The sequence below is a fragment of the Neolamprologus multifasciatus genome, chromosome 6, assembly GCF_963576455.1.
Source record: "Neolamprologus multifasciatus chromosome 6, fNeoMul1.2, whole genome shotgun sequence".
Lineage (NCBI taxonomy): Eukaryota > Metazoa > Chordata > Actinopteri > Cichliformes > Cichlidae > Neolamprologus > Neolamprologus multifasciatus.
In genome coordinates, this window is record NC_140444.1 from 39,812,316 (window position 1) to 39,835,971 (window position 23,656).

The 23,656-nt window shown below is 40.7% G+C and overlaps 2 protein-coding genes and 2 long non-coding RNA genes across 4 annotated transcripts; 2 read left to right on the top strand and 2 right to left on the bottom strand.

Annotated features, from left to right (window-relative positions):
* Positions 1 to 1,314: 1,314 nt before the first annotated feature.
* Positions 1,315 to 3,980, bottom strand: LOC146517698 (uncharacterized). The gene is made up of 4 exons (XM_085164236.1): positions 3,556 to 3,980; positions 2,774 to 2,982; positions 2,430 to 2,610; positions 1,315 to 2,056 (listed from the first exon to the last, which is right to left on the bottom strand). Exons 2-4 carry the CDS (start codon positions 2,954 to 2,956, stop codon positions 1,914 to 1,916), a joined length of 507 nt encoding a protein of 168 aa, XP_085020362.1. The 5' UTR covers positions 2,957 to 2,982; positions 3,556 to 3,980; the 3' UTR covers positions 1,315 to 1,913.
* A 491-nt stretch (positions 3,981 to 4,471) lies between these two features.
* Positions 4,472 to 6,014, top strand: LOC146517699 (uncharacterized). Its single transcript, XR_014874401.1, has 3 exons — positions 4,472 to 4,777; positions 4,941 to 5,121; positions 5,495 to 6,014. It is a non-coding gene; the product is annotated as an uncharacterized LOC146517699 (long non-coding RNA).
* Positions 6,015 to 11,614: 5,600 nt separating this feature from the next.
* On the bottom strand, positions 11,615 to 13,374 carry LOC146517700 (uncharacterized). Its single transcript, XR_014874629.1, has 3 exons — positions 12,766 to 13,374; positions 12,422 to 12,602; positions 11,615 to 12,048 (listed from the first exon to the last, which is right to left on the bottom strand). It is a non-coding gene; the product is annotated as an uncharacterized LOC146517700 (long non-coding RNA).
* Positions 13,375 to 13,562: 188 nt separating this feature from the next.
* On the top strand, positions 13,563 to 16,228 carry LOC146517701 (uncharacterized). Its single transcript, XM_085163350.1, has 4 exons — positions 13,563 to 13,987; positions 14,561 to 14,769; positions 14,933 to 15,113; positions 15,487 to 16,228. Exons 2-4 carry the CDS (start codon positions 14,587 to 14,589, stop codon positions 15,627 to 15,629), a joined length of 507 nt encoding a protein of 168 aa, XP_085019476.1. The 5' UTR covers positions 13,563 to 13,987; positions 14,561 to 14,586; the 3' UTR covers positions 15,630 to 16,228.
* Positions 16,229 to 23,656: the final 7,428 nt, after the last annotated feature.

A 23,656-nucleotide genomic window follows, 5' to 3' on the forward strand; every position in this document is an offset into this window, starting at 1 on the left:
GTGTGTGTGTGTCTGTCCTCTCCAGTGTTCTGTCTTAAACCAAATAATTGCCATGTATAAACACTCTGCATACGCTGTGGTCTTCATCCCCTCCAATCATCAGTTACTCAGCTGTATTGTTATCTTTATAATCAAGCATTGCACTGTACATTGTAGACAATGAACAAAGACCTACACTTTTGCATAATAGGATTCACCAATCATCATAAACCTTCTAGCAAGAAACAAGAAATATGAGTGTGAGTAAGAGAATGGGAGAGTTGATAAAATACAATAACCACACATCATAATGATGCATATCTCCCTAAAAGGAGGGAAACTATTCAGCAAGAAGGAAAACGCTGTTCAACAAGAAGACAGTATTGGGTAAGATTCAACCATATTCCTGAAAAGCTAAAATCACACCAGAATAAGAAGAATCCAGTCCATGTACCACTAAAAGTCAAATCACCCGTATGTATAAGTAGTAATGCTGGCATAGTGGCCTAAGTAATTATTAGCAGACAGCTTCTCGAAACAGCTTTAATGAGTGCACTTATTTCTTGTCAAAGCGAGATAAACTAATTGGTGACAACCCCTAACTGGCTTAAACTAATTGTTGTACCAAATAAATCACTTCTATCTCTAATTTGCAGCTGACATTGTTGCCATTGTTACCACAGAAGAAAATCAATGTTCTTCTAAGTTTTGGTAAACAGTCAGAAAAACAGACTGGCTTTATTTGAGCTTTCTCCAAGCCCTTCAGTTTTCTATTATCTCTGTTTTATCTCTCTAGCACCAAATGACAATAACAGTTTTCTCAAGGCACTTTATATTGTAACATAAAAGCCCTACAATACTGCAAAGAATACAGAGAAAACCTCAACAATCATGTGATGACCTGTGAGCAAATGACAGCGGGAAGGAAAAATTCCGTTTTCAGAGGAAGAAACCTCTGGCAGAACTACGCTCAGGGAGGGGCGGCCATGTGCCGCAACCGGCTGGGGTGAGTGGAGGAAGACAGGACAAAGACATGCTGTGAAAGAGAGCCAGAGATAATTAAATGCAGAGTGAAAAAGGTGACTGAAGAAAAAAAAACAGTGCATTACGGCAATACCATCAAGTGTTTAGATTTTTCTTTTTATCAAATAATTAAATTAAGTGTTAAAAAAGCATACTGCAAAAATGATTTTGTTTTTAACTTATTTTAATTTTTTAACATGTGCACTTCAGTGGACATTAGGAGTTCATTGACTGCAAATGTGAAAGAAAACAAATTCGAGAGCTGATTATGGAAATTAAAATCTTTGTAAGCCGGATATGGTAAATATACTGGTTCTTATATGTATACCCAGATAGCAAGGAAACATTGAAACAACGTTGAGTCAATATCAGGCGACGTCATTGAATCAACATTGAAGTGTGACGCTGACCTAACGTCACTCTTGCACCCTTTTTTAATGTTGAAACAACGTCAGGTTTTGATGTTGAATCAATGTTGAAACCTGACATTGAAACAATGTCAGATTCTGATATTGAAACACTGTTGAGCTATGGTGTTGATTTTCCACCTCTTTCGCACAGTTGCTTTTTATTAAAACAACAGTTAAATCATGACTGGAAATCTACCTTTCTTTATAAGTATTTTAACCAATACTAAACTACTGCATGTTTCCATCAATACTTAAACCACCTAAACACATAATTGTACTTATTCCTCAAATTGGACACCCTTTATAAAAACAACAACAACAAATGTCTCACAATATATCATGTCAACATTAATATCCTAAAATAAGAAAGCATTGCATGTGATGTAACAGAGAAAAAAAATAAACAAAAAAAGGTCAATAGGCATGTTTCGTTTGCTAAATACTTTATTAAAAGACAGTTTCCTATTTACATTTATATGTTTCACAGAAGTTTGTAATTTTTTACTCTGGGATGGGGATGCATGATGTGCGTCCTGCACCACCCATACCCATACGATCTGGGGCATATCGGAGCCATTTCTGCACTGCTTGTGCAAAGACAAACTTGGACATAGAGTTTGCCCTTAACTGCTGCGTCAGGCCATCTAGGAAAAAAATACACACACACAAACAAAAAAAGTGAATTAGAGCATATGAATAAGCTCTTGATAACTGTCTTCAGCGGGGAGAAAGTATGTAAACTCCTAGGCTGATAAACATGAAAGTCACCAGGCGTATTTCTGCAAACTGCCGCATTTGATTCCCAAAGAGCTATGAGCTGTGATAAGTGATAAGTCTTAGCATGGTGTGCCGTGTATCCTTTAAAACAAAATAAACATGGGGTCCTCGGGCTGTACAACTACAACCCGAGGACTAAACAAGCCAAAGACCAACGACTCCATCTCCAGATTAACCGGACATGAAAGTCTTGTTATTAAGAAAGACAAAGTAATATAGCAAAAAAACTGTAAAACTTACCACCATATATGCATTTGCAGAGCGCTGTATCTTTAAATGCAATTTTTTGCTTTGTCTGGTCCTTGGTTTTTTTCCCTGCCCAGTTGAGTACCGAGGCCAGCTCGTTTGTAATGGCATAAGCCATTACACGGCGGACTCGCACCTCCAGTGTGGTCCCTCCAATCAAGGCAAAGCGTCTCACCTATAGACACATTTTAAGAGATGGAATTAGCGTGTCTCATGTCTTAAATGTGTATGCAAGTGCTTGTGTGTTTAATCAACAGGCCATTGTTATGTATTTAAATCACATCTGACAGCTATTACACTTTATAGTTACAAAGTGTACATAACTTTTATATACTTACCATTGCCTTATTTGCCTCTTGTGATTGAAGAGCTGCCTCTGCATTGTTTAGCTCCTCAATGTTGTGCAAGGGCAAATCCAGAGGCAGTACCCCAGCATCGACCGATTCATTGCAGCAGGGATGACGGATGGCTCTGACCTCCTCACGGAGTTCGTTAACAGCTGTCGTCAGGTCTGACAGCATAGCTAATATCTTTTGTGAGGTCGCATCTGTTTAAAAAAACAATTCCAGAAAGATTAATGGCTTAAGCAGTGAGAGGCGAAAAACTAATAAATAAATAATAAAACGCAGTTTACGTGTGGACAAAAGGTGCAAACGCAAGGTAGGTGAGCGTGCATCGTAAAGTTAGGTGAGCGTGCAACGTAAAGTTTGAATTGAGTGCGAATCGAAGCGGGTGCTCTCCAATCATTAAAAGTAACAAAGTCATTGAACACATTTATACAGTTACCTTTACGTTTATCAATCATATATCACAGATTTACAATTTTTTGTAGTACTATGCTAAAAAGCAACTACAGAGCGAAAGTCTGGGTCAAGCGCCGAGGCGACGGCAAGAACAAAGGAACCCTCGAAGCATTAAAGCTAGCTTTGTAAGGGAATATAACGGAAAAGTATGAAACGAAAATGTTTTCTTTGTTGACTTTGTTCGCAGTGCAATTTATTTGTTGCCGGATTGTAAGATGAAAGTAGACAACTTTACATTAATAAGTTTGTTTGTTTTTTACTGTTATTCAAATGCAACCGTGGAAATAACGAATAGAACAAAAGTCATTCATTCTTACCTTATATTAATCGTGGTGCAGGCCAGTGCAGTGCATGAACTGATGCCTTCTCCGGTCAATTCCGCTGAGAGTAAATCTAATATCCCGCTCTACTGTACAAGACAATGGTTACCTGAAGGGATGTACCACTGTGAGAGGGGGGGCTATGAAATAGTCCAAGTGGTAGCAGCTGTAATTTCCTGCTCAACCATAAATCAATGGTTTTTCAACGTGATTGTTGTCACCTTGTCAACTATAAATAGATCAACAATCAACGATGACAGAACAACAGTGAATCAATGTTATTTCAATGTCAGTGTCAGGTTTCATCAGTATTTCAATGTTGTTTCAACATTGGTTTTGTGTTGACATTTCAAGCCTGACGATTCTGATGGTTCAGATGGAAAATCAACATCTGTTCAATGTTTCCTTGCTATCTGGGTACCCAGATAGCAAGGAAACATTGAACAGATGTTTCCTTGCTATCTGTTCAATGTTAGCAACATCTGTTGCTAACATTGAACAGATGTTTCCCCAGATAGCAAGGAAACATCTGTTCAATGTTTCCTTGCTATCTGGGTACCCAGATAGCAAGGAAACATTGAACAGATGTTGATTTTCCATCTGAACAAAGCTAGCTTTAACGCTTCGAGGGTTCCTTTGTTCTTGCCGTCGCCTCGGCGCTTGACCCAGACTTTCGCTCTGTAGTTGCTTTTTAGCATAGTACTACAAAAAATTGTAAATCTGTGATATATGATTGATAAACGTAAAGGTAACTGTATAAATGTGTTCAATGACTTTGTTACTTTTAATGATTGGAGAGCACCCGCTTCGATTCGCACTCAATTCAAACTTTACGTTGCACGCTCACCTAACTTTACGTTGCACACTCACCTAACTTTACGATGCACGCTCACCTACATTGCGTTTGCACCTTTTGTCCACACGTAAACTGCATTTTATTATTTATTTATTAGTTTTTCGCCTCTCACTGCTTAAGCCATTAATCTTTCTGGAATTGTTTTTTTAAACAGATGCGACCTCACAAAAGATATTAGCTATGCTGTCAGACCTGACGCCAGCTGTTAACGAACTCCGTGAGGAGGTCAGAGCCATCCGCCATCCCTGCTGCAATGAATTGGTAGATGCTGGGGTACTGCCTCTGGATTTGCCCTTGCACAACATTGAGGAGCTAAACAATGCAGAGGCAGCTTTTCAATCATAAGAGGCAAATAAGGCAATGGTAAGTATATGAAGGTTATGTACACTTTGTAACTATAAAGTGTAATAGCTGTCAGATGTGATTTAAATACATAACAACGGCCTGTTGATTAAACACACAAGCACTTGCATACACATTTAAGACATGAGACACGCTAATTCCATCTCTTAAAATGTGTCTATAGGTGAGACGCTTTGCCTTGATTGGAGGGACCACACTGGAGGTGCGAGTCCGCCGTGTAATGGCTTATGCCATTACAAACGAGCTGGCCTCGGTACTCAACTGGGCTGGGAAAAAAACCAAGGACCAGACAAAGCAAAAAATGGCATTTAAAGATACAGCGCTCTGCAAATGCATATATGGTGGTAAGTTTTACAGTTTTTTTGCTATATTACTTTGTCTTTCTTAATAACAAGACTTTCATGTCCGGTTAATCTGGAGATGGAGTCTTTGGTCTTTGGCTTGTTTAGTCCTCGGGTTGTAGTTGTACAGCCCGAGGACCCCATGTTTATTTTGTTTTAAAGGATACACGGCACACCATGCTAAGATTTATCACTTATCACAGCTCATAGCTCTTTGGGAATCAAATGCAGCAGTTTGCAGATTTACGCCTGGTGACTTTCATGTTTATCAGCCTAGGAGTTTACATACTTTCTCCCCGCTGAAGACAGTTAACAAGAGCTTATTCATGTGCTCTAATTCACTTTTTTTGTTTGTGTGTGTGTATTTTTTTCCTAGATGGCCTGACGCAGCAGTTAGGGGCAAACTCTATGTCCGAGTTTGTCTTTGCACAAGCAGTGCAGAAATGGCTCCGATACGCCCCAGATCGTATGGGTATGGGTGGTGCAGGACGCACATCATGCATCCCCATCCCAGAGTAAAAAATTACAAACTTCTGTGAAACATATAAATGTAAATAGGAAACTGTCTTTTAATAAAGTATTTAGCAAACGAAACATGCCTGTTGACCTTTTTTTGTTTATTTTTTTTCTCTGTTACATCACATGCAATGCTTTCTTATTTTAGGATATTAATATTGACATGATACATTGTGAGACATTTGTTGTTGTTTTTTTTATAAAGGGTGTCCAATTTGAGGAATAAGTACAATTATGTGTTTAGGTGGTTTAAGTATTGATGGAAACATGCAGTAGTTTAGTATTGGTTAAAATACCTATAAAGAAAGGTAGATTTCCAGTCATGATTTAACTGTTGTTTTAATAAAAAGCAACTGTGCGAAAGAGGTGGAAAATCAACACCATAGCTCAACAGTGTTTCAATATCAGAATCTGACATTGTTTCAATGTCAGGTTTCAACATTGATTCAACATCAAAACCTGATGTTGTTTCAACATTAAAAAAGGGTGCAAGAGTGACGTTAGGTCAACGTCACACTTCAACGTTGATTCAATGACGTCGCCTGATATTGACTCAACGTTGTTTCAATGTTTCCTTGCTATCTGTGTAGTGCCTTTCTACTCTGAGCACTCAAAGCACTTTACACAACTTGCCTCATTCACACAAGCACTTTTGTCTATGTTCTATGTAAGTGCTTCTATCTACCATTCACACACATTCATACTCGGAAGGATGCATGGAAGAGGAACTTGGGGTTAGTATCTTGCCCAGGAATATTTGGCATGCAGACAGGAAAAGACGGGAATCAAACCACCAACCTTTCAATTATTATGTAAACTTTTGTACCACCTGAGGTACAGATATCAAAGCATGTTTAACATAATTGCATAAACACATCATAAAAAAGTAGATCAACTTAGAAGTGACTGACATTTCGCTAGCTGTAGGCCACTGCTCTAGGAACAACTGATTACACTGGGCTTCCTATTTCACAAAAGTCCAATCATTTATGATACCTGAGGAAGCACTGTGTTTTCTTGGAGACACAAGGAACATTTGGCATTTCACATATCTCACATATGCTTTGCTGTTGCGCCCAGGCCTTCTGCACATGGAGTGGACTGGACCATATTTTCTTAATCTCTTGTCTGGTTGAAGCTTCCTTTTCTTTGTCAAAGGAGCTTGCAAAGAAAAGCGTCTGGACTTCTTTAAGTTACTTGAAGACGTTTCACCTCTCATCCGAGAAGCTTCTTCAGTTCTAAGGTCAAATGGTGGAGAGTCCCAGATATAAACCTAGTGGGAGTGTCCCCCCACAGAGGGACAAAAGGACCCCCTGATGATCCTCTAATCGCCTGAGCCAAGGTGTGGAACTGGGTGTGGGTCCCAATCAGCCAGAGTTTCGGGTGAGTTCATTGTGAAACCTGGCCCCACCTTATCATGCGAATTCCTGAGGTCAGATGGCCCAGGGTGTGAGTGGGCGTTAAGGCGTCTGGGAAGGGATCTCAAAACTGGATTATAGATGGCAGAGAGTTGGTGTCGTAAACCACTGCCTCTGTTCAAAGATGGTCGCTCAAAGTGGACATAGATGGCTTCTTTCACTCCTCTTTCAAACCATCTGTCCTCTCTGTCCAAAATGTGAACATTGGCATCCTCGAAAGAGTGTCCTTTATCCTTAACACTAGAATTACTGAGCCTTTTTTTCCCTGCTGCAGTCCCTACTACTAGATTTACTAGCCTGCGCAGATTTGCGTAAATTCCCCCCCCGACCCTAACACCTCTTGGCACCCCGCTGAGATTTTCACAGGTCTTCAGCTCCATTGTTCTCCTGCTTTTGTTGTGCAAAGACACCCTCCCCCAACCCCCAACCATGAGAGATTCAGGTCTTTCCTTCCCTGCAAGGCTACTTTCCTTCCTTACTTGCAGCGTACAATACACCATGGTAGTTCTTGTCAATCCTTGTCACTACATTGCATGCCTGCCCATAAACACATATACACAGAGTTGTACATATATTTATATAGCCACACCCTACATATTATGCATAAAGTCTAGTTATACACACACACACACACATCTATATCTATATATATCTATATATATCTATATATCTATATCTCTAATATAGATATATATATATGTATATATATGTATATATATATATATATATATATATATATATATATATATATATATATATATATATATATGTATGTATGTATAAATGTATATATATATATATAGATATATATATGTATATATATATATATATGTATATATATATATATATATCTATGTATATAGATATATATATATATATATATATATATATATATATATATATATACATATATATATATATTAGAGATATAGATATAGATATATAGATATATATATGTAGATATAGATGTGTGTGTGTGTGTGTGTATACATACACCAATATTTTTGAATACACGTATCCATATTTATGTTTCCAGATTGTTTGTATAGTGCACTTTCTATACCGTGCTCTTTGTACAGTTTTTATTTAGCTGCTTTTGTCTTGCACTGTCCACTTTTTTGCAATGACAATGCAGATTTTCCACTTGTGGGACAAATAAATGCAGATTTGCTGTGTGTGTGTGTGTGTGTGTGTGTGTGTTTGTGCAACATTGGCATTTGTTTACTCAGATCCAAGGCAGGCAAAACCTCTGTGTTACAACCTACATAGAAAAGACACACATTCACAATATATGGGTACACAAGTCTTTTTTATTTCAAAGTATTTCCGACTTTACAGCGTTTGCAGACCCAGTGTCCATCATCCCTGCATTTGGCACAAGTGAATTTCTGACATGTTGCACAGGTAAACCTGCTGCGATTCCTGTTGCAGCTCTCTTGCACCTGGCACTGCGTTGTCTTTACAGTCCCCGGCACAGCAGCTGCAGCAGCTTCAGCAGCCTGCCTCTGTGCTAATATTTCCTTGAGCTGCATGAATCAGCAACGAAGTTGCTGAGCTAGAAGACTCAGAAACAATCTTCTTTTGCCTGTCCACCCTGTACATGCCTTGTACAAAATGTAGGCATTCACCGCCGCCAGGTCCAGCATATTGTAGAAAGCCGCTACTGGCCACCTGCGTGTTGCTGCTCTTACGGAATACATCCGTGCCATTTGGTCCAGCACGTCTACACCACACTGTAAAAGCAGAGAGAGAGTCATGAGTATATGTTTTTTTCTATAGGCCTGTATAGCACACATCAGAAAACATTGTAGCACTGGTGTAAAATTGTACACACATTCACATACCTTCATGTGGTTATAGTCTGTTATCGTGTTGGGTTTCCTCTTTCTGACGTCACCGATCGTCACGTCTTGGTGCATGGAACTTAGAACACACACAGTCTTGTTTTTTTAGGTGCATAAATTGTCAAGGAGACACCGCCACTTCTAAGCACTGAAGTGGAGAATACCTCTCGCTTTGCAGTATCTTTTGCAAGTTGAGGAAGTTCACGCCGGACTTTATTCACCGTGCCCAGTAACGTTGTTTTGCGCTGCAGCAGTCTGTGCGACAGTGACAGTGAAGTAAAGAAATTGTCCGTTGTGACGTTTTTCCCATCATCCAAAAACGGCTCCATCAGTTTCATGACCACGTTCTCTGCCAGCCTCTCTCCCTTCTGATGACTGGGGTCCTTTCCCAAGTAAGGAGATGCACTGCAGACATATTTGGTGTCCAAATCCGTGGTCATCCAGAACTTGATCCCAAATTTGTCTGGCTTGGTTGCGATATACTGTGTGAATGGACAACAAACCTTGGTAGGGAACAGCTGTTCATCTATGGTCATGTGTTCTCCTGGAGTGAAACTCTTAGCACAGTTCTCGTTGAAGCGTGTCCAGATGTCTGAGATCGCCGCAAATTTGTCTGTTTTCACCCGTTCTGCCCGCGTGTCCCTGTCATCAAATCGAAGGTGCATAATTGAAATGAATCTATCTCGGGGCATTGTCTTGGTTAAAAACATCAAGTTCACCAGGGAAGACACAAAGGACGACTGTTTGCCTTTCCTGGACTGCGCTGTGCACATCGAAGAGAATGGCAACCTCAACATCAAAGTTTACCGGAAGCCCACACACACGGACCAGTACCTCCTGTTTGACTCCCATCACCCTCTGGAACACAAACTTGGAGTAATTAGGACCCTACACCACCGGGCAGAACATGTTCCCTCTAAGCCTGAAGGGAAAAAGAAGGAACACACACATGTAAAGGAAGCACTCAAAACGTGCGGCTATCCTAAATGGGCGTTCTTAAAGTCAGCAAAGAGGCACAGAAAAGAAGATCAGACACCAGCGATGGAGAATAAGAAGGACAGACGCAACAACATTGTCATCCCCTATGTAGCCGGTGTATCAGAGAAACTCAGGAGGGTTTTCTCCAAGCATGACATCCCGGTGTACTTCAGACCCAGCAACACACTCAGACAAAAACTGGTTCACCCGAAAGACAAAACGGCAAAACACAGACTTAACAATGTGGTGTATGCTGTACAGTGCAGCGAGGAATGCCCAGACCTCTACATTGGAGAGACTAAACAGCCACTTCACAAGCGCATGGCACAACACAGAAGAGCCACCTCCACAGGACAAGACTCAGCTGTCCATCTGCATCTTAAGGATAAAGGACACTCTTTCGAGGATGCCAATGTTCACATTTTGGACAGAGAGGACAGATGGTTTGAAAGAGGAGTGAAAGAAGCCATCTATGTCCACTGTGAGCGACCATCTTTGAACAGAGGCGGTGGTTTACGACACCAACTCTCTGCCATCTATAATCCAGTTTTGAGATCCCTTCCCAGACGCCTTAACGCCCACTCACACCCTGGGCCATCTGACCTCAGGAATTCGCATGATAAGGTGGGGCCAGGTTTCACAATGAACTCACCCGAAACTCTGGCTGATTGGGACCCACACCCAGTTCCACACCTTGGCTCAGGCGATTAGAGGATCATCAGGGGGTCCTTTTGTCCCTCTGTGGGGGGACACTCCCACTAGGTTTATATCTGGGACTCTCCACCATTTGACCTTAGAACTGAAGAAGCTTCTCGGATGAGAGGTGAAACGTCTTCAAGTAACTTAAAGAAGTCCAGACGCTTTTCTTTGCAAGCTCCTTTGACAAAGAAAAGGAAGCTTCAACCAGACAAGAGATTAAGAAAATATGGTCCAGTCCACTCCATGTGCAGAAGGCCTGGGCGCAACAGCAAAGCATATGTGAGATATGTGAAATGCCAAATGTTCCTTGTGTCTCCAAGAAAACACAGTGCTTCCTCAGGTATCATAAATGATTGGACTTTTGTGAAATAGGAAGCCCAGTGTAATCAGTTGTTCCTAGAGCAGTGGCCTACAGCTAGCGAAATGTCAGTCACTTCTAAGTTGATCTACTTTTTTATGATGTGTTTATGCAATTATGTTAAACATGCTTTGATATCTGTACCTCAGGTGGTACAAAAGTTTACATAATAATTGAAAGGTTGGTGGTTTGATTCCCGTCTTTTCCTGTCTGCATGCCAAATATTCCTGGGCAAGATACTAACCCCAAGTTCCTCTTCCATGCATCCTTCCGAGTATGAATGTGTGTGAATGGTAGATAGAAGCACTTACATAGAACATAGACAAAAGTGCTTGTGTGAATGAGGCAAGTTGTGTAAAGTGCTTTGAGTGCTCAGAGTAGAAAGGCACTACACAGATAGCAAGGAAACATTGAAACAACGTTGAGTCAATATCAGGCGACGTCATTGAATCAACGTTGAAGTGTGACGTTGACCTAACGTCACTCTTGCACCCTTTTTTAATGTTGAAACAACATCAGGTTTTGATGTTGAATCAATGTTGAAACCTGACATTGAAACAATGTCAGATTCTGATATTGAAACACTGTTGAGCTATGGTGTTGATTTTCCACCTCTTTCGCACAGTTGCTTTTTATTAAAACAACAGTTAAATCATGACTGGAAATCTACCTTTCTTTATAGGTATTTTAACCAATACTAAACTACTGCATGTTTCCATCAATACTTAAACCACCTAAACACATAATTGTACTTATTCCTCAAATTGGACACCCTTTATAAAAAAACAACAACAAATGTCTCACAATGTATCATGTCAATATTAATATCCTAAAATAAGAAAGCATTGCATGTGATGTAACAGAGAAAAAAAATAAACAAAAAAAGGTCAACAGGCATGTTTCGTTTGCTAAATACTTTATTAAAAGACAGTTTCCTATTTACATTTATATGTTTCACAGAAGTTTGTAATTTTTTACTCTGGGATGGGGATGCATGATGTGCGTCCTGCACCACCCATACCCATACGATCTGGGGCGTATCGGAGCCATTTCTGCACTGCTTGTGCAAAGACAAACTCGGACATAGAGTTTGCCCCTAACTGCTGCGTCAGGCCATCTAGGAAAAAAATACACACACACAAACAAAAAAAGTGAATTAGAGCACATGAATAAGCTCTTGTTAACTGTCTTCAGCGGGGAGAAAGTATGTAAACTCCTAGGCTGATAAACATGAAAGTCACCAGGCGTAAATCTGCAAACTGCTGCATTTGATTCCCAAAGAGCTATGAGCTGTGATAAGTGATAAATCTTAGCATGGTGTGCCGTGTATCCTTTAAAACAAAATAAACATGGGGTCCTCGGGCTGTACAACTACAACCCGAGGACTAAACAAGCCAAAGACCAAAGACTCCATCTCCAGATTAACCGGACATGAAAGTCTTGTTATTAAGAAAGACAAAGTAATATAGCAAAAAAACTGTAAAACTTACCACCATATATGCATTTGCAGAGCGCTGTATCTTTAAATGCCATTTTTTGCTTTGTCTGGTCCTTGGTTTTTTTCCCAGCCCAGTTGAGTACCGAGGCCAGCTCGTTTGTAATGGCATAAGCCATTACACGGCGGACTCGCACCTCCAGTGTGGTCCCTCCAATCAAGGCAAAGCGTCTCACCTATAGACACATTTTAAGAGATGGAATTAGCGTGTCTCATGTCTTAAATGTGTATGCAAGTGCTTGTGTGTTTAATCAACAGGCCGTTGTTATGTATTTAAATCACATCTGACAGCTATTACACTTTATAGTTACAAAGTGTACATAACCTTCATATACTTACCATTGCCTTATTTGCCTCTTATGATTGAAAAGCTGCCTCTGCATTGTTTAGCTCCTCAATGTTGTGCAAGGGCAAATCCAGAGGCAGTACCCCAGCATCTACCAATTCATTGCAGCAGGGATGGCGGATGGCTCTGACCTCCTCACGGAGTTCGTTAACAGCTGGCGTCAGGTCTGACAGCATAGCTAATATCTTTTGTGAGGTCGCATCTGTTTAAAAAAACAATTCCAGAAAGATTAATGGCTTAAGCAGTGAGAGGCGAAAAACTAATAAATAAATAATAAAACGCAGTTTACGTGTGGACAAAAGGTGCAAACGCAATGTAGGTGAGCGTGCATCGTAAAGTTAGGTGAGTGTGCAACGTAAAGTTAGGTGAGCGTGCAACGTAAAGTTTGAATTGAGTGCGAATCGAAGCGGGTGCTCTCCAATCATTAAAAGTAACAAAGTTATTGAACACATTTATACAGTTACCTTTACGTTTATCAATCATATATCACAGATTTACAATTTTTTGTAGTACTATGCTAAAAAGCAACTACAGAGCGAAAGTCTGGGTCAAGCGCCGAGGCGACGGCAAGAACAAAGGAACCCTCGAAGCGTTAAAGCTAGCTTTGTTCAGATGGAAAATCAACATCTGTTCAATGTTTCCTTGCTATCTGGGTACCCAGATAGCAAGGAAACATTGAACAGATGTTTCCTTGCTATCTGGGGAAACATCTGTTCAATGTTAGCAACAGATGTTGCTAACATTGAACAGATAGCAAGGAAACATCTGTTCAATGTTTCCTTGCTATCTGGGTACCCAGATAGCAAGGAAACATTGAACAGATGTTGATTTTCCATCTGAACCATCAGAATCGTCAGGCTTGAAATGTCAACACAAAACCAATGTTGAAACAACATTGAAATACTGATGAAACCTGACACTGACATTGAAATAACATTGATTCACTGTTGTTCTGTCATCGTTGATTGTTGATCTATTTATAGTTGACAAGGTGACAACAATCACGTTGAAAAACCATTGATTTATGGTTGAGCAGGAAATTACAGCTGCTACCACTTGGACTATTTCATAGCCCCCCCTCTCACAGTGGTACATCCCTTCAGGTAACCATTGTCTTGTACAGTAGAGCGGGATATTAGATTTACTCTCAGCGGAATTGACCGGAGAAGGCATCAGTTCATGCACTGCACTGGCCTGCACCACGATTAATATAAGGTAAGAATGAATGACTTTTGTTCTATTCGTTATTTCCACGGTTGCATTTGAATAACAGTAAAAAACAAACAAACTTATTAATGTAAAGTTGTCTACTTTCATCTTACAATCCGGCAACAAATAAATTGCACTGCGAACAAAGTCAACAAAGAAAACATTTTCGTTTCATACTTTTCCGTTATATTCCCTTACAAAGCTAGCTTTAATGCTTCGAGGGTTCCTTTGTTCTTGCCGTCGCCTCGGCGCTTGACCCAGACTTTCGCTCTGTAGTTGCTTTTTAGCATAGTACTACAAAAAATTGTAAATCTGTGATATATGATTGATAAACGTAAAGGTAACTGTATAAATGTGTTCAATGACTTTGTTACTTTTAATGATTGGAGAGCACCCGCTTCGATTCGCACTCAATTCAAACTTTACGTTGCACGCTCACCTAACTTTACGATGCACGCTCACCTACCTTGCGTTTGCACCTTTTGTCCACACGTAAACTGCGTTTTATTATTTATTTATTAGTTTTTCGCCTCTCACTGCTTAAGCCATTAATCTTTCTGGAATTGTTTTTTTAAACAGATGCGACCTCACAAAAGATATTAGCTATGCTGTCAGACCTGACGACAGCTGTTAACGAACTCCGTGAGGAGGTCAGAGCCATCCGTCATCCCTGCTGCAATGAATCGGTCGATGCTGGGGTACTGCCTCTGGATTTGCCCTTGCACAACATTGAGGAGCTAAACAATGCAGAGGCAGCTCTTCAATCACAAGAGGCAAATAAGGCAATGGTAAGTATATAAAAGTTATGTACACTTTGTAACTATAAAGTGTAATAGCTGTCAGATGTGATTTAAATACATAACAATGGCCTGTTGATTAAACACACAAGCACTTGCATACACATTTAAGACATGAGACACGCTAATTCCATCTCTTAAAATGTGTCTATAGGTGAGACGCTTTGCCTTGATTGGAGGGACCACACTGGAGGTGCGAGTCCGCCGTGTAATGGCTTATGCCATTACAAACGAGCTGGCCTCGGTACTCAACTGGGCAGGGAAAAAAACCAAGGACCAGACAAAGCAAAAAATTGCATTTAAAGATACAGCGCTCTGCAAATGCATATATGGTGGTAAGTTTTACAGTTTTTTTGCTATATTACTTTGTCTTTCTTAATAACAAGACTTTCATGTCCGGTTAATCTGGAGATGGAGTCGTTGGTCTTTGGCTTGTTTAGTCCTCGGGTTGTAGTTGTACAGCCCGAGGACCCCATGTTTATTTTGTTTTAAAGGATACACGGCACACCATGCTAAGACTTATCACTTATCACAGCTCATAGCTCTTTGGGAATCAAATGCGGCAGTTTGCAGAAATACGCCTGGTGACTTTCATGTTTATCAGCCTAGGAGTTTACATACTTTCTCCCCGCTGAAGACAGTTAACAAGAGCTTATTCATATGCTCTAATTCACTTTTTTTGTTTGTGTGTGTGTATTTTTTTCCTAGATGGCCTGACGCAGCAGTTAAGGGCAAACTCTATGTCCAAGTTTGTCTTTGCACAAGCAGTGCAGAAATGGCTCCGATATGCCCCAGATCGTATGGGTATGGGTGGTGCAGGACGCACATCATGCATCCCCATCCCAGAGTAAAAAATTACAAACTTCTGTGAAACATATAAATGTAAATAGGAAACTGTCTTTTAATAAAGTATTTAGCAAACGAAACATGCCTATTGACCTTTTTTTGTTTATTTTTTTTCTCTGTTACATCACATGCAATGCTTTCTTATTTTAGGATATTAATGTTGACATGATATATTGTGAGACATTTGTTGTTGTTGTTTTTATAAAGGGTGTCCAATTTGAGGAATAAGTACAATTATGTGTTTAGGTGGTTTAAGTATTGATGGAAACATGCAGTAGTTTAGTATTGGTTAAAATACTTATAAAGAAAGGTAGATTTCCAGTCATGATTTAACTGTTGTTTTAATAAAAAGCAACTGTGCGAAAGAGGTGGAAAATCAACACCATAGCTCAACAGTGTTTCAATATCAGAATCTGACATTGTTTCAATGTCAGGTTTCAACATTGATTCAACATCAAAACCTGACGTTGTTTCAACATTAAAAAAGGGTGCAAGAGTGACGTTAGGTCAGCGTCACACTTCAATGTTGATTCAATGACGTCGCCTGATATTGACTCAACGTTGTTTCAATGTTTCCTTGCTATCTGGGTATACATATAAGAACCAGTATATTTACCATATCCGGCTTACAAAGATTTTAATTTCCATAATCAGCTCTCGAATTTGTTTTCTTTCACATTTGCAGTCAATGAACTCCTAATGTCCACTGAAGTGCACATGTTAAAAAATTAAAATAAGTTAAAAACAAAATCATTTTTGCAGTATGCTTTTTTAACACTTAATTTAATTATTTGATAAAAAGAAAAATCTAAACACTTGATGGTATTGCCGTAATGCACTGTTTTTTTTTCTTCAGTCACCTTTTTCACTCTGCATTTAATTATCTCTGGCTCTCTTTCACAGCATGTCTTTGTCCTGTCTTCCTCCACTCAACACTAGAATTACTGAGCCTTTTTTTCCCTGCTGCAGTCCCTACTACTAGATTTACTAGCCTGCGCAGATTTGCGTAAATTCCCCCCCCGACCCTAACACCTCTTGGCACCCCGCTGAGATTTTCACAGGTCTTCAGCTCCATTGTTCTCCTGCTTTTGTTGTGCAAAGACACCCTCCCCCAACCCCCAACCATGAGAGATTCAGGTCTTTCCTTCCCTGCAAGGCTACTTTCCTTCCTTACTTGCAGCGTACAATACACCATGGTAGTTCTTGTCAATCCTTGTCACTACATTGCATGCCTGCCCATAAACACATATACACAGAGTTGTACATATATTTATATAGCCACACCCTACATATTATGCATAAAGTCTAGTTATACACACACACACACACATCTATATCTATATATATCTATATATATCTATATATCTATATCTCTAATATAGATATATATATATGTATATATATGTATATATATATATATACATATATGTATATATATATATATATATCTATGTATATATATATATATATATATATATATATATATATATATATATATATATATATATATATACATATATATACATATATATATATATTAGAGATATAGATATAGATATATAGATATATATATGTAGATATAGATGTGTGTGTGTGTGTGTGTATACATACACCAATATTTTTGAATACACGTATCCATATTTATGTTTCCAGATTGTTTGTATAGTGCACTTTCTATACCGTGCTCTTTGTACAGTTTTTATTTAGCTGCTTTTGTCTTGCACTGTCCACTTTTTTGCAATGACAATGCAGATTTTCCACTTGTGGGACAAATAAATGCAGATTTGCTGTGTGTGTGTGTGTGTGTGTGTGTGTGTTTGTGCAACATTGGCATTTGTTTACTCAGATCCAAGGCAGGCAAAACCTCTGTGTTACAACCTACATAGAAAAGACACACATTCACAATATATGGGTACACAAGTCTTTTTTATTTCAAAGTATTTCCGACTTTACAGCGTTTGCAGACCCAGTGTCCATCATCCCTGCATTTGGCACAAGTGAATTTCTGACATGTTGCACAGGTAAACCTGCTGCGATTCCTGTTGCAGCTCTCTTGCACCTGGCACTGCGTTGTCTTTACAGTCCCCGGCACAGCAGCTGCAGCAGCTTCAGCAGCCTGCCTCTGTGCTAATATTTCCTTGAGCTGCATGAATCAGCAACGAAGTTGCTGAGCTAGAAGACTCAGAAACAATCTTCTTTTGCCTGTCCACCCTGTACATGCCTTGTACAAAATGTAGGCATTCACCGCCGCCAGGTCCAGCATATTGTAGAAAGCCGCTACTGGCCACCTGCGTGTTGCTGCTCTTACGGAATACATCCGTGCCATTTGGTCCAGCACGTCTACACCACACTGTAAAAGCAGAGAGAGAGTCATGAGTATATGTTTTTTTCTATAGGCCTGTATAGCACACATCAGAAAACATTGTAGCACTGGTGTAAAATTGTACACACATTCACATACCTTCATGTGGTTATAGTCTGTTATCGTGTTGGGTTTCCTCTTTCTGACGTCACCGATCGTCACGTCTTGGTGCATGGAACTTAGAACACACACAGTCTTGTTTTTTTAGGTGCATAAATTGTCAAGGAGACACCGCCACTTCTAAGCACTGAAGTGGAGAATACCTCTCGCTTTGCAGTATCTTTTGCAAGTTGAGGAAGTTCACGCCGGACTTTATTCACCGTGCCCAGTAACGTTGTTTTGCGCTGCAGCAGTCTGTGCGACAGTGACAGTGAAGTAAAGAAATTGTCCGTTGTGACGTTTTTCCCATCATCCAAAAACGGCTCCATCAGTTTCATGACCACGTTCTCTGCCAGCCTCTCTCCCTTCTGATGACTGGGGTCCTTTCCCAAGTAAGGAGATGCACTGCAGACATATTTGGTGTCCAAATCCGTGGTCATCCAGAACTTGATCCCAAATTTGTCTGGCTTGGTTGCGATATACTGTGTGAATGGACAACAAACCTTGGTAGGGAACAGCTGTTCATCTATGGTCATGTGTTCTCCTGGAGTGAAACTCTTAGCACAGTTCTCGTTGAAGCGTGTCCAGATGTCTGAGATCGCCGCAAATTTGTCTGTTTTCACCCGTTCTGCCCGCGTGTCCCTGTCATCAAATCGAAGGTGCATAATTGAAATGAATCTATCTCGGGGCATTGTCTTGGTTAAAAACATCAAGTTCACCAGGGAAGACACAAAGGACGACTGTTTGCCTTTCCTGGACTGCGCTGTGCACATCGAAGAGAATGGCAACCTCAACATCAAAGTTTACCGGAAGCCCACACACACGGACCAGTACCTCCTGTTTGACTCCCATCACCCTCTGGAACACAAACTTGGAGTAATTAGGACCCTACACCACCGGGCAGAACATGTTCCCTCTAAGCCTGAAGGGAAAAAGAAGGAACACACACATGTAAAGGAAGCACTCAAAACGTGCGGCTATCCTAAATGGGCGTTCTTAAAGTCAGCAAAGAGGCACAGAAAAGAAGATCAGACACCAGCGAGGGAGAATAAGAAGGACAGACGCAACAACATTGTCATCCCCTATGTAGCCGGTGTATCAGAGAAACTCAGGAGGGTTTTCTCCAAGCATGACATCCCGGTGTACTTCAGACCCAGCAACACACTCAGACAAAAACTGGTTCACCCGAAAGACAAAACGGCAAAACACAGACTTAACAATGTGGTGTATGCTGTACAGTGCAGCGAGGAATGCCCAGACCTCTACATTGGAGAGACTAAACAGCCACTTCACAAGCGCATGGCACAACACAGAAGAGCCACCTCCACAGGACAAGACTCAGCTGTCCATCTGCATCTTAAGGATAAAGGACACTCTTTCGAGGATGCCAATGTTCACATTTTGGACAGAGAGGACAGATGGTTTGAAAGAGGAGTGAAAGAAGCCATCTATGTCCACTGTGAGCGACCATCTTTGAACAGAGGCGGTGGTTTACGACACCAACTCTCTGCCATCTATAATCCAGTTTTGAGATCCCTTCCCAGACGCCTTAACGCCCACTCACACCCTGGGCCATCTGACCTCAGGAATTCGCATGATAAGGTGGGGCCAGGTTTCACAATGAACTCACCCGAAACTCTGGCTGATTGGGACCCACACCCAGTTCCACACCTTGGCTCAGGCGATTAGAGGATCATCAGGGGGTCCTTTTGTCCCTCTGTGGGGGGACACTCCCACTAGGTTTATATCTGGGACTCTCCACCATTTGACCTTAGAACTGAAGAAGCTTCTCGGATGAGAGGTGAAACGTCTTCAAGTAACTTAAAGAAGTCCAGACGCTTTTCTTTGCAAGCTCCTTTGACTACGATGACCTGGATGACTGAGAACCTTCACAGACATATCTTCCTTTTCTTTATTTCTGGAGAGAACTCTTCATCACCTGAATCATTCAGACCTGTTTCACATGTTTGCCCCTTGTTCATCAGTTCCTGGGCCAAGCTCGTTTCAAGACCTGGTAGTCTTGTCAGTACTGAAGCAGGGAATTGATAAAGGCCAAATCAATGCGATTGCAGTATGGTGCGAACAGTCCACTTCTTGGTCCGGCAAGATATTCTGAGAAGAAGCTGAGTATGTGATCACATAGGTCAACCCCTCCTATGTTGATATTATATTCTGCAACCATTGCAGGTCTTGGGACTTGGATTTGCCTCTATTCTTCTTTTAACCATCTGGCATAGATATCTTGGGGCTAAATTCCATGGGCGGTGTCATGACAAGAGGCTTGTTGTCAATCCATTTGGCAACTGCTATTTCATCAGGTCTCTATACAATCATTTCTGATGGCCCCTTTGTTCTCAGGATGACGTCAGCGTTGAGGTGGCACTCTTTTGGGATTTAATTCTTTTAAATTGTTCCAATACCAAGTACGGATGGGTACTAATGGCACCGGTTCTGACATAAACGGTAGTAACCAGACCAAAAAGCAGTGCACATTTCGGTGCTTTTCTTTTTTCCTGAGATGTCATACACTTTGCATTCTAGCTAATCATTTTACCTTTGCAAGGATAGTAGGTGGGCCCAGGTACGTACGTTCTTTTAGAGCAGAGCTACAGATGCCCAAGGCGAAGCAGTCAAAAGTCTGGCTGTACTTCACAGCAAAAGATGCAAACTCAGCAGCCTGCAACAAGTGCTTTAAGGTGATACTGGGATACTGTGCAAAGGAGGTAACACCTTGAATCTGACGACAAACCTGGTGACACATAGCGTTTTTTTAAAAGCCGAGAAATGCACCAAGTTAGCAACTTCCCCCAAGAACCCGAAGAGTAGAGTCCTGGCCCCTAACCCTGCCAGTGTAGCAGAAATGATGACGGGTGATGATGGCAGCAGCAACCGTTCTTCTCTGCGTGAGTAGCTTAATGTTGTTTGTGTGTAATTTACGTTGAGTAGACTAACCACATTATTACATTAATGCATGTAAGGTGAACTAGCAAACACCATCGTAGTTACATGCGGCTGTCTTCTTGTTTGATGGCAGATGCTCCCTTCACCCCGGCCGAAAAGGCTAAAATGACCAAAGAAAAAGTGGAAAACAGCTAAACATGAGAGGTTTTTGGACAAAGTTTGTGTTTTTTCCATTGTTTAAGCACTGCTTCCAGCCAAGAGTGATACCATATATCCCTTATAGCTGCAGAAAAGGCTAACACTGTTATCTTTTTACAAAAAAAACCGCTAAACATGAGAGGTTTTTGAACAAAGTTTGTGTTCTCCATTGTGTTCTCACACTGGAAGTCCCAGGCTTTTCTAACCCAAGTCAGCCAAGTGGAAGCTAAATTGGCTAGTCTTTTAGCATCAATTCATATGTAAATTAGGTTGTTACCTGAGAAGTGGGGGAGTGGGTGTGTGTGAATGATTGCTGATTTCTAACTGCCAACTGCCTCTTTGTTTGTGTGTGGGGGTGGGGAGCTGCTAAAAGCTGTGAACTTCCTTTTGTGTTGAGGTGGATGCAATTGTCATCTTGCGGGGGTTTACTAGGGTTCCATCACTACATGACTGCTGGTCAGCAAACCTGGGAAACCCACAGTATAACCCTAACCCTGCAGTATATTGCAAGTAAACCTGACAAGTTTGGGATCAAGTTTTGGGTGGCTTGCGACCTAAAATCCAAGTACATTTGCAATGTCTTCCCATACCTTGGCAAGGGAAGTACATTTGCAAGAGAGTTGGCTAACTCTGATATGGCTGGGAAGAAGGCAAGAAAAGAACAGTTGCTTTGGACACAACCCTCCACACCTAGCCCTGGAAAAAGAGCCATGTGTCAGGTCAAACACAAATGCAAGAACAATCATGCCACTGTGCGATGTGTTCACTGCTACAGATACACATGTGGTAAATGCAGACTACAGATACCATGGCAGTGCCAGAATAGTGAGTGATTGCTGAAAATGTTGAAATGTACTCACTCACTTTTTATTATTATTTGTAAATATGTGTACAAATGGTTGTTTTTTGTTTTTTTGTACTGTTTTTATCAATAAATTTCAGCAACAAAGGAAATACACCCATGTGTGTTGATTTCTCCCTAAGATGGCAAACTGAAACACAAGTTTCCTTGTGGCCCAGGAAACTAACCACTCCAAGTGGCTCAGCATGGCCCCACCTTATTTACATAACAAAAGCAGCAGTTCACAGGTGAACACAGGATATTAGCTAAAAGCCATTTGGCTGGAAGGCGGGTTTTAAAGGTAGAAAAGCCAAATGGCTGCTCTCTGGGACTCTAGGTGTTTTAAGCACTGGTTTGAGCACCGGTTCGAGCACCGTTTAGGCACTGGCACCGTTTCAAAAGTACCAGTTTGGCACCGGTATCGTATAAAACCTAAACGATACCCATCCCTAGTACCGAGCAGATCTCTTTCTTGAAGAGCATCCAGAAGAATGACGGTAAAATACATATCAAAGTAAACCAGTGATCCTCTGGGAAGTGTCGCTCAGACTGCATTTCCACTTATTCCCATCTGTTGGACTTCAGTGAAGCTGTTCTTTCCACCTGGACTTCCACGAATGAACACCTTTAATCCTGTTTGATTTGGCTTCCCAGGCAGAAACGGGCAAACTGGCCAGTGAATAAAACAATGTGTTCATCAAAACAAATCATTGTTGGCCTAAGTAGGTTGAGGCAACCTTTGAGGACTCTCTTTAGAATTGGTCAGACTTTCACAAGGGATGCTTTTTCTTTTCATTTTTTGGGATATCCAGATATCCAAACACAATTCACCAGAATTAACATATTAAATATTTTTCCAGATATCTAAGATAGCATAAGAGTTGTAAGTGAACTATCTTTAGAAGATCATTCAATTTACTTGAATACATTTCTGCATGTTACCTATGCATTTTTTATTCAAAATCAAAAATTCCAGATCCCTACATGTTGGTTTTGGTCCAGATAGGATGATGGCATGCTTCAGCTGACCCTGGGCCCTTTTCCATTACTCCTGGCCCTGCTTCTTATTATGCATTTTATGGAAGAAAGAAAGGAAAAGCCACACCCTCACATATGTGACATCATTTTAAGGGTACATCAGGACTTAGCAATGGTATGTATAGTATGAGAGAGACAACCAAAGAAATAAATTTGCACTATAGTGCACAAAAAGAATTACTGGGTCTTAGGAAGCTATATTTATTGCAGTGTAACTAAAGGAGGATTCAGGGTCACCTGATCCAGCCCTAACTATATATGTTGGATTTGTACTGTTGATTGTCATTTATGCTTAGAAATATCTACTCATATATGCTTAGAGTTTTATAATCAATGTCATGTTGGTAGAGGTTTGATCCTTAATAGTCTGCAAAGACTTTGTGTGCATTCCAGGGTGTTCTGGCATGCACACACAACTTAAGGTCAGGAGAGAGGTTATATCTGCTCTTACTGATTTATGGTATAGGAGGACACCTACTCTATATCTGGTTAAGTATAAGAGCCTTTTGTTTAGATGGACCGTTAGAATCCTGGCACCAGCTTTGGGGAGTCTTCACGGGGTCACATCTTGTTCAATGCTTTTTGCTGTGTAG

Coding starts and splice junctions, on each gene's coding strand:
- LOC146517701 (XM_085163350.1), top strand. CDS start 14,587: ATGCTGTCAGACCTGACGACAGCTGTTAACGAACTCCGTGAGGAGGTC. Junction 14,770..14,932: donor AAGAGGCAAATAAGGCAATG/GTAAGTATATAA, acceptor ATGTGTCTATAG/GTGAGACGCTTTGCCTTGAT. Junction 15,114..15,486: donor CTGCAAATGCATATATGGTG/GTAAGTTTTACA, acceptor TTTTTTTCCTAG/ATGGCCTGACGCAGCAGTTA.
- LOC146517698 (XM_085164236.1), bottom strand. CDS start 2,956: ATGCTGTCAGACCTGACGACAGCTGTTAACGAACTCCGTGAGGAGGTC. Junction 2,611..2,773: donor AAGAGGCAAATAAGGCAATG/GTAAGTATATAA, acceptor ATGTGTCTATAG/GTGAGACGCTTTGCCTTGAT. Junction 2,057..2,429: donor CTGCAAATGCATATATGGTG/GTAAGTTTTACA, acceptor TTTTTTTCCTAG/ATGGCCTGACGCAGCAGTTA.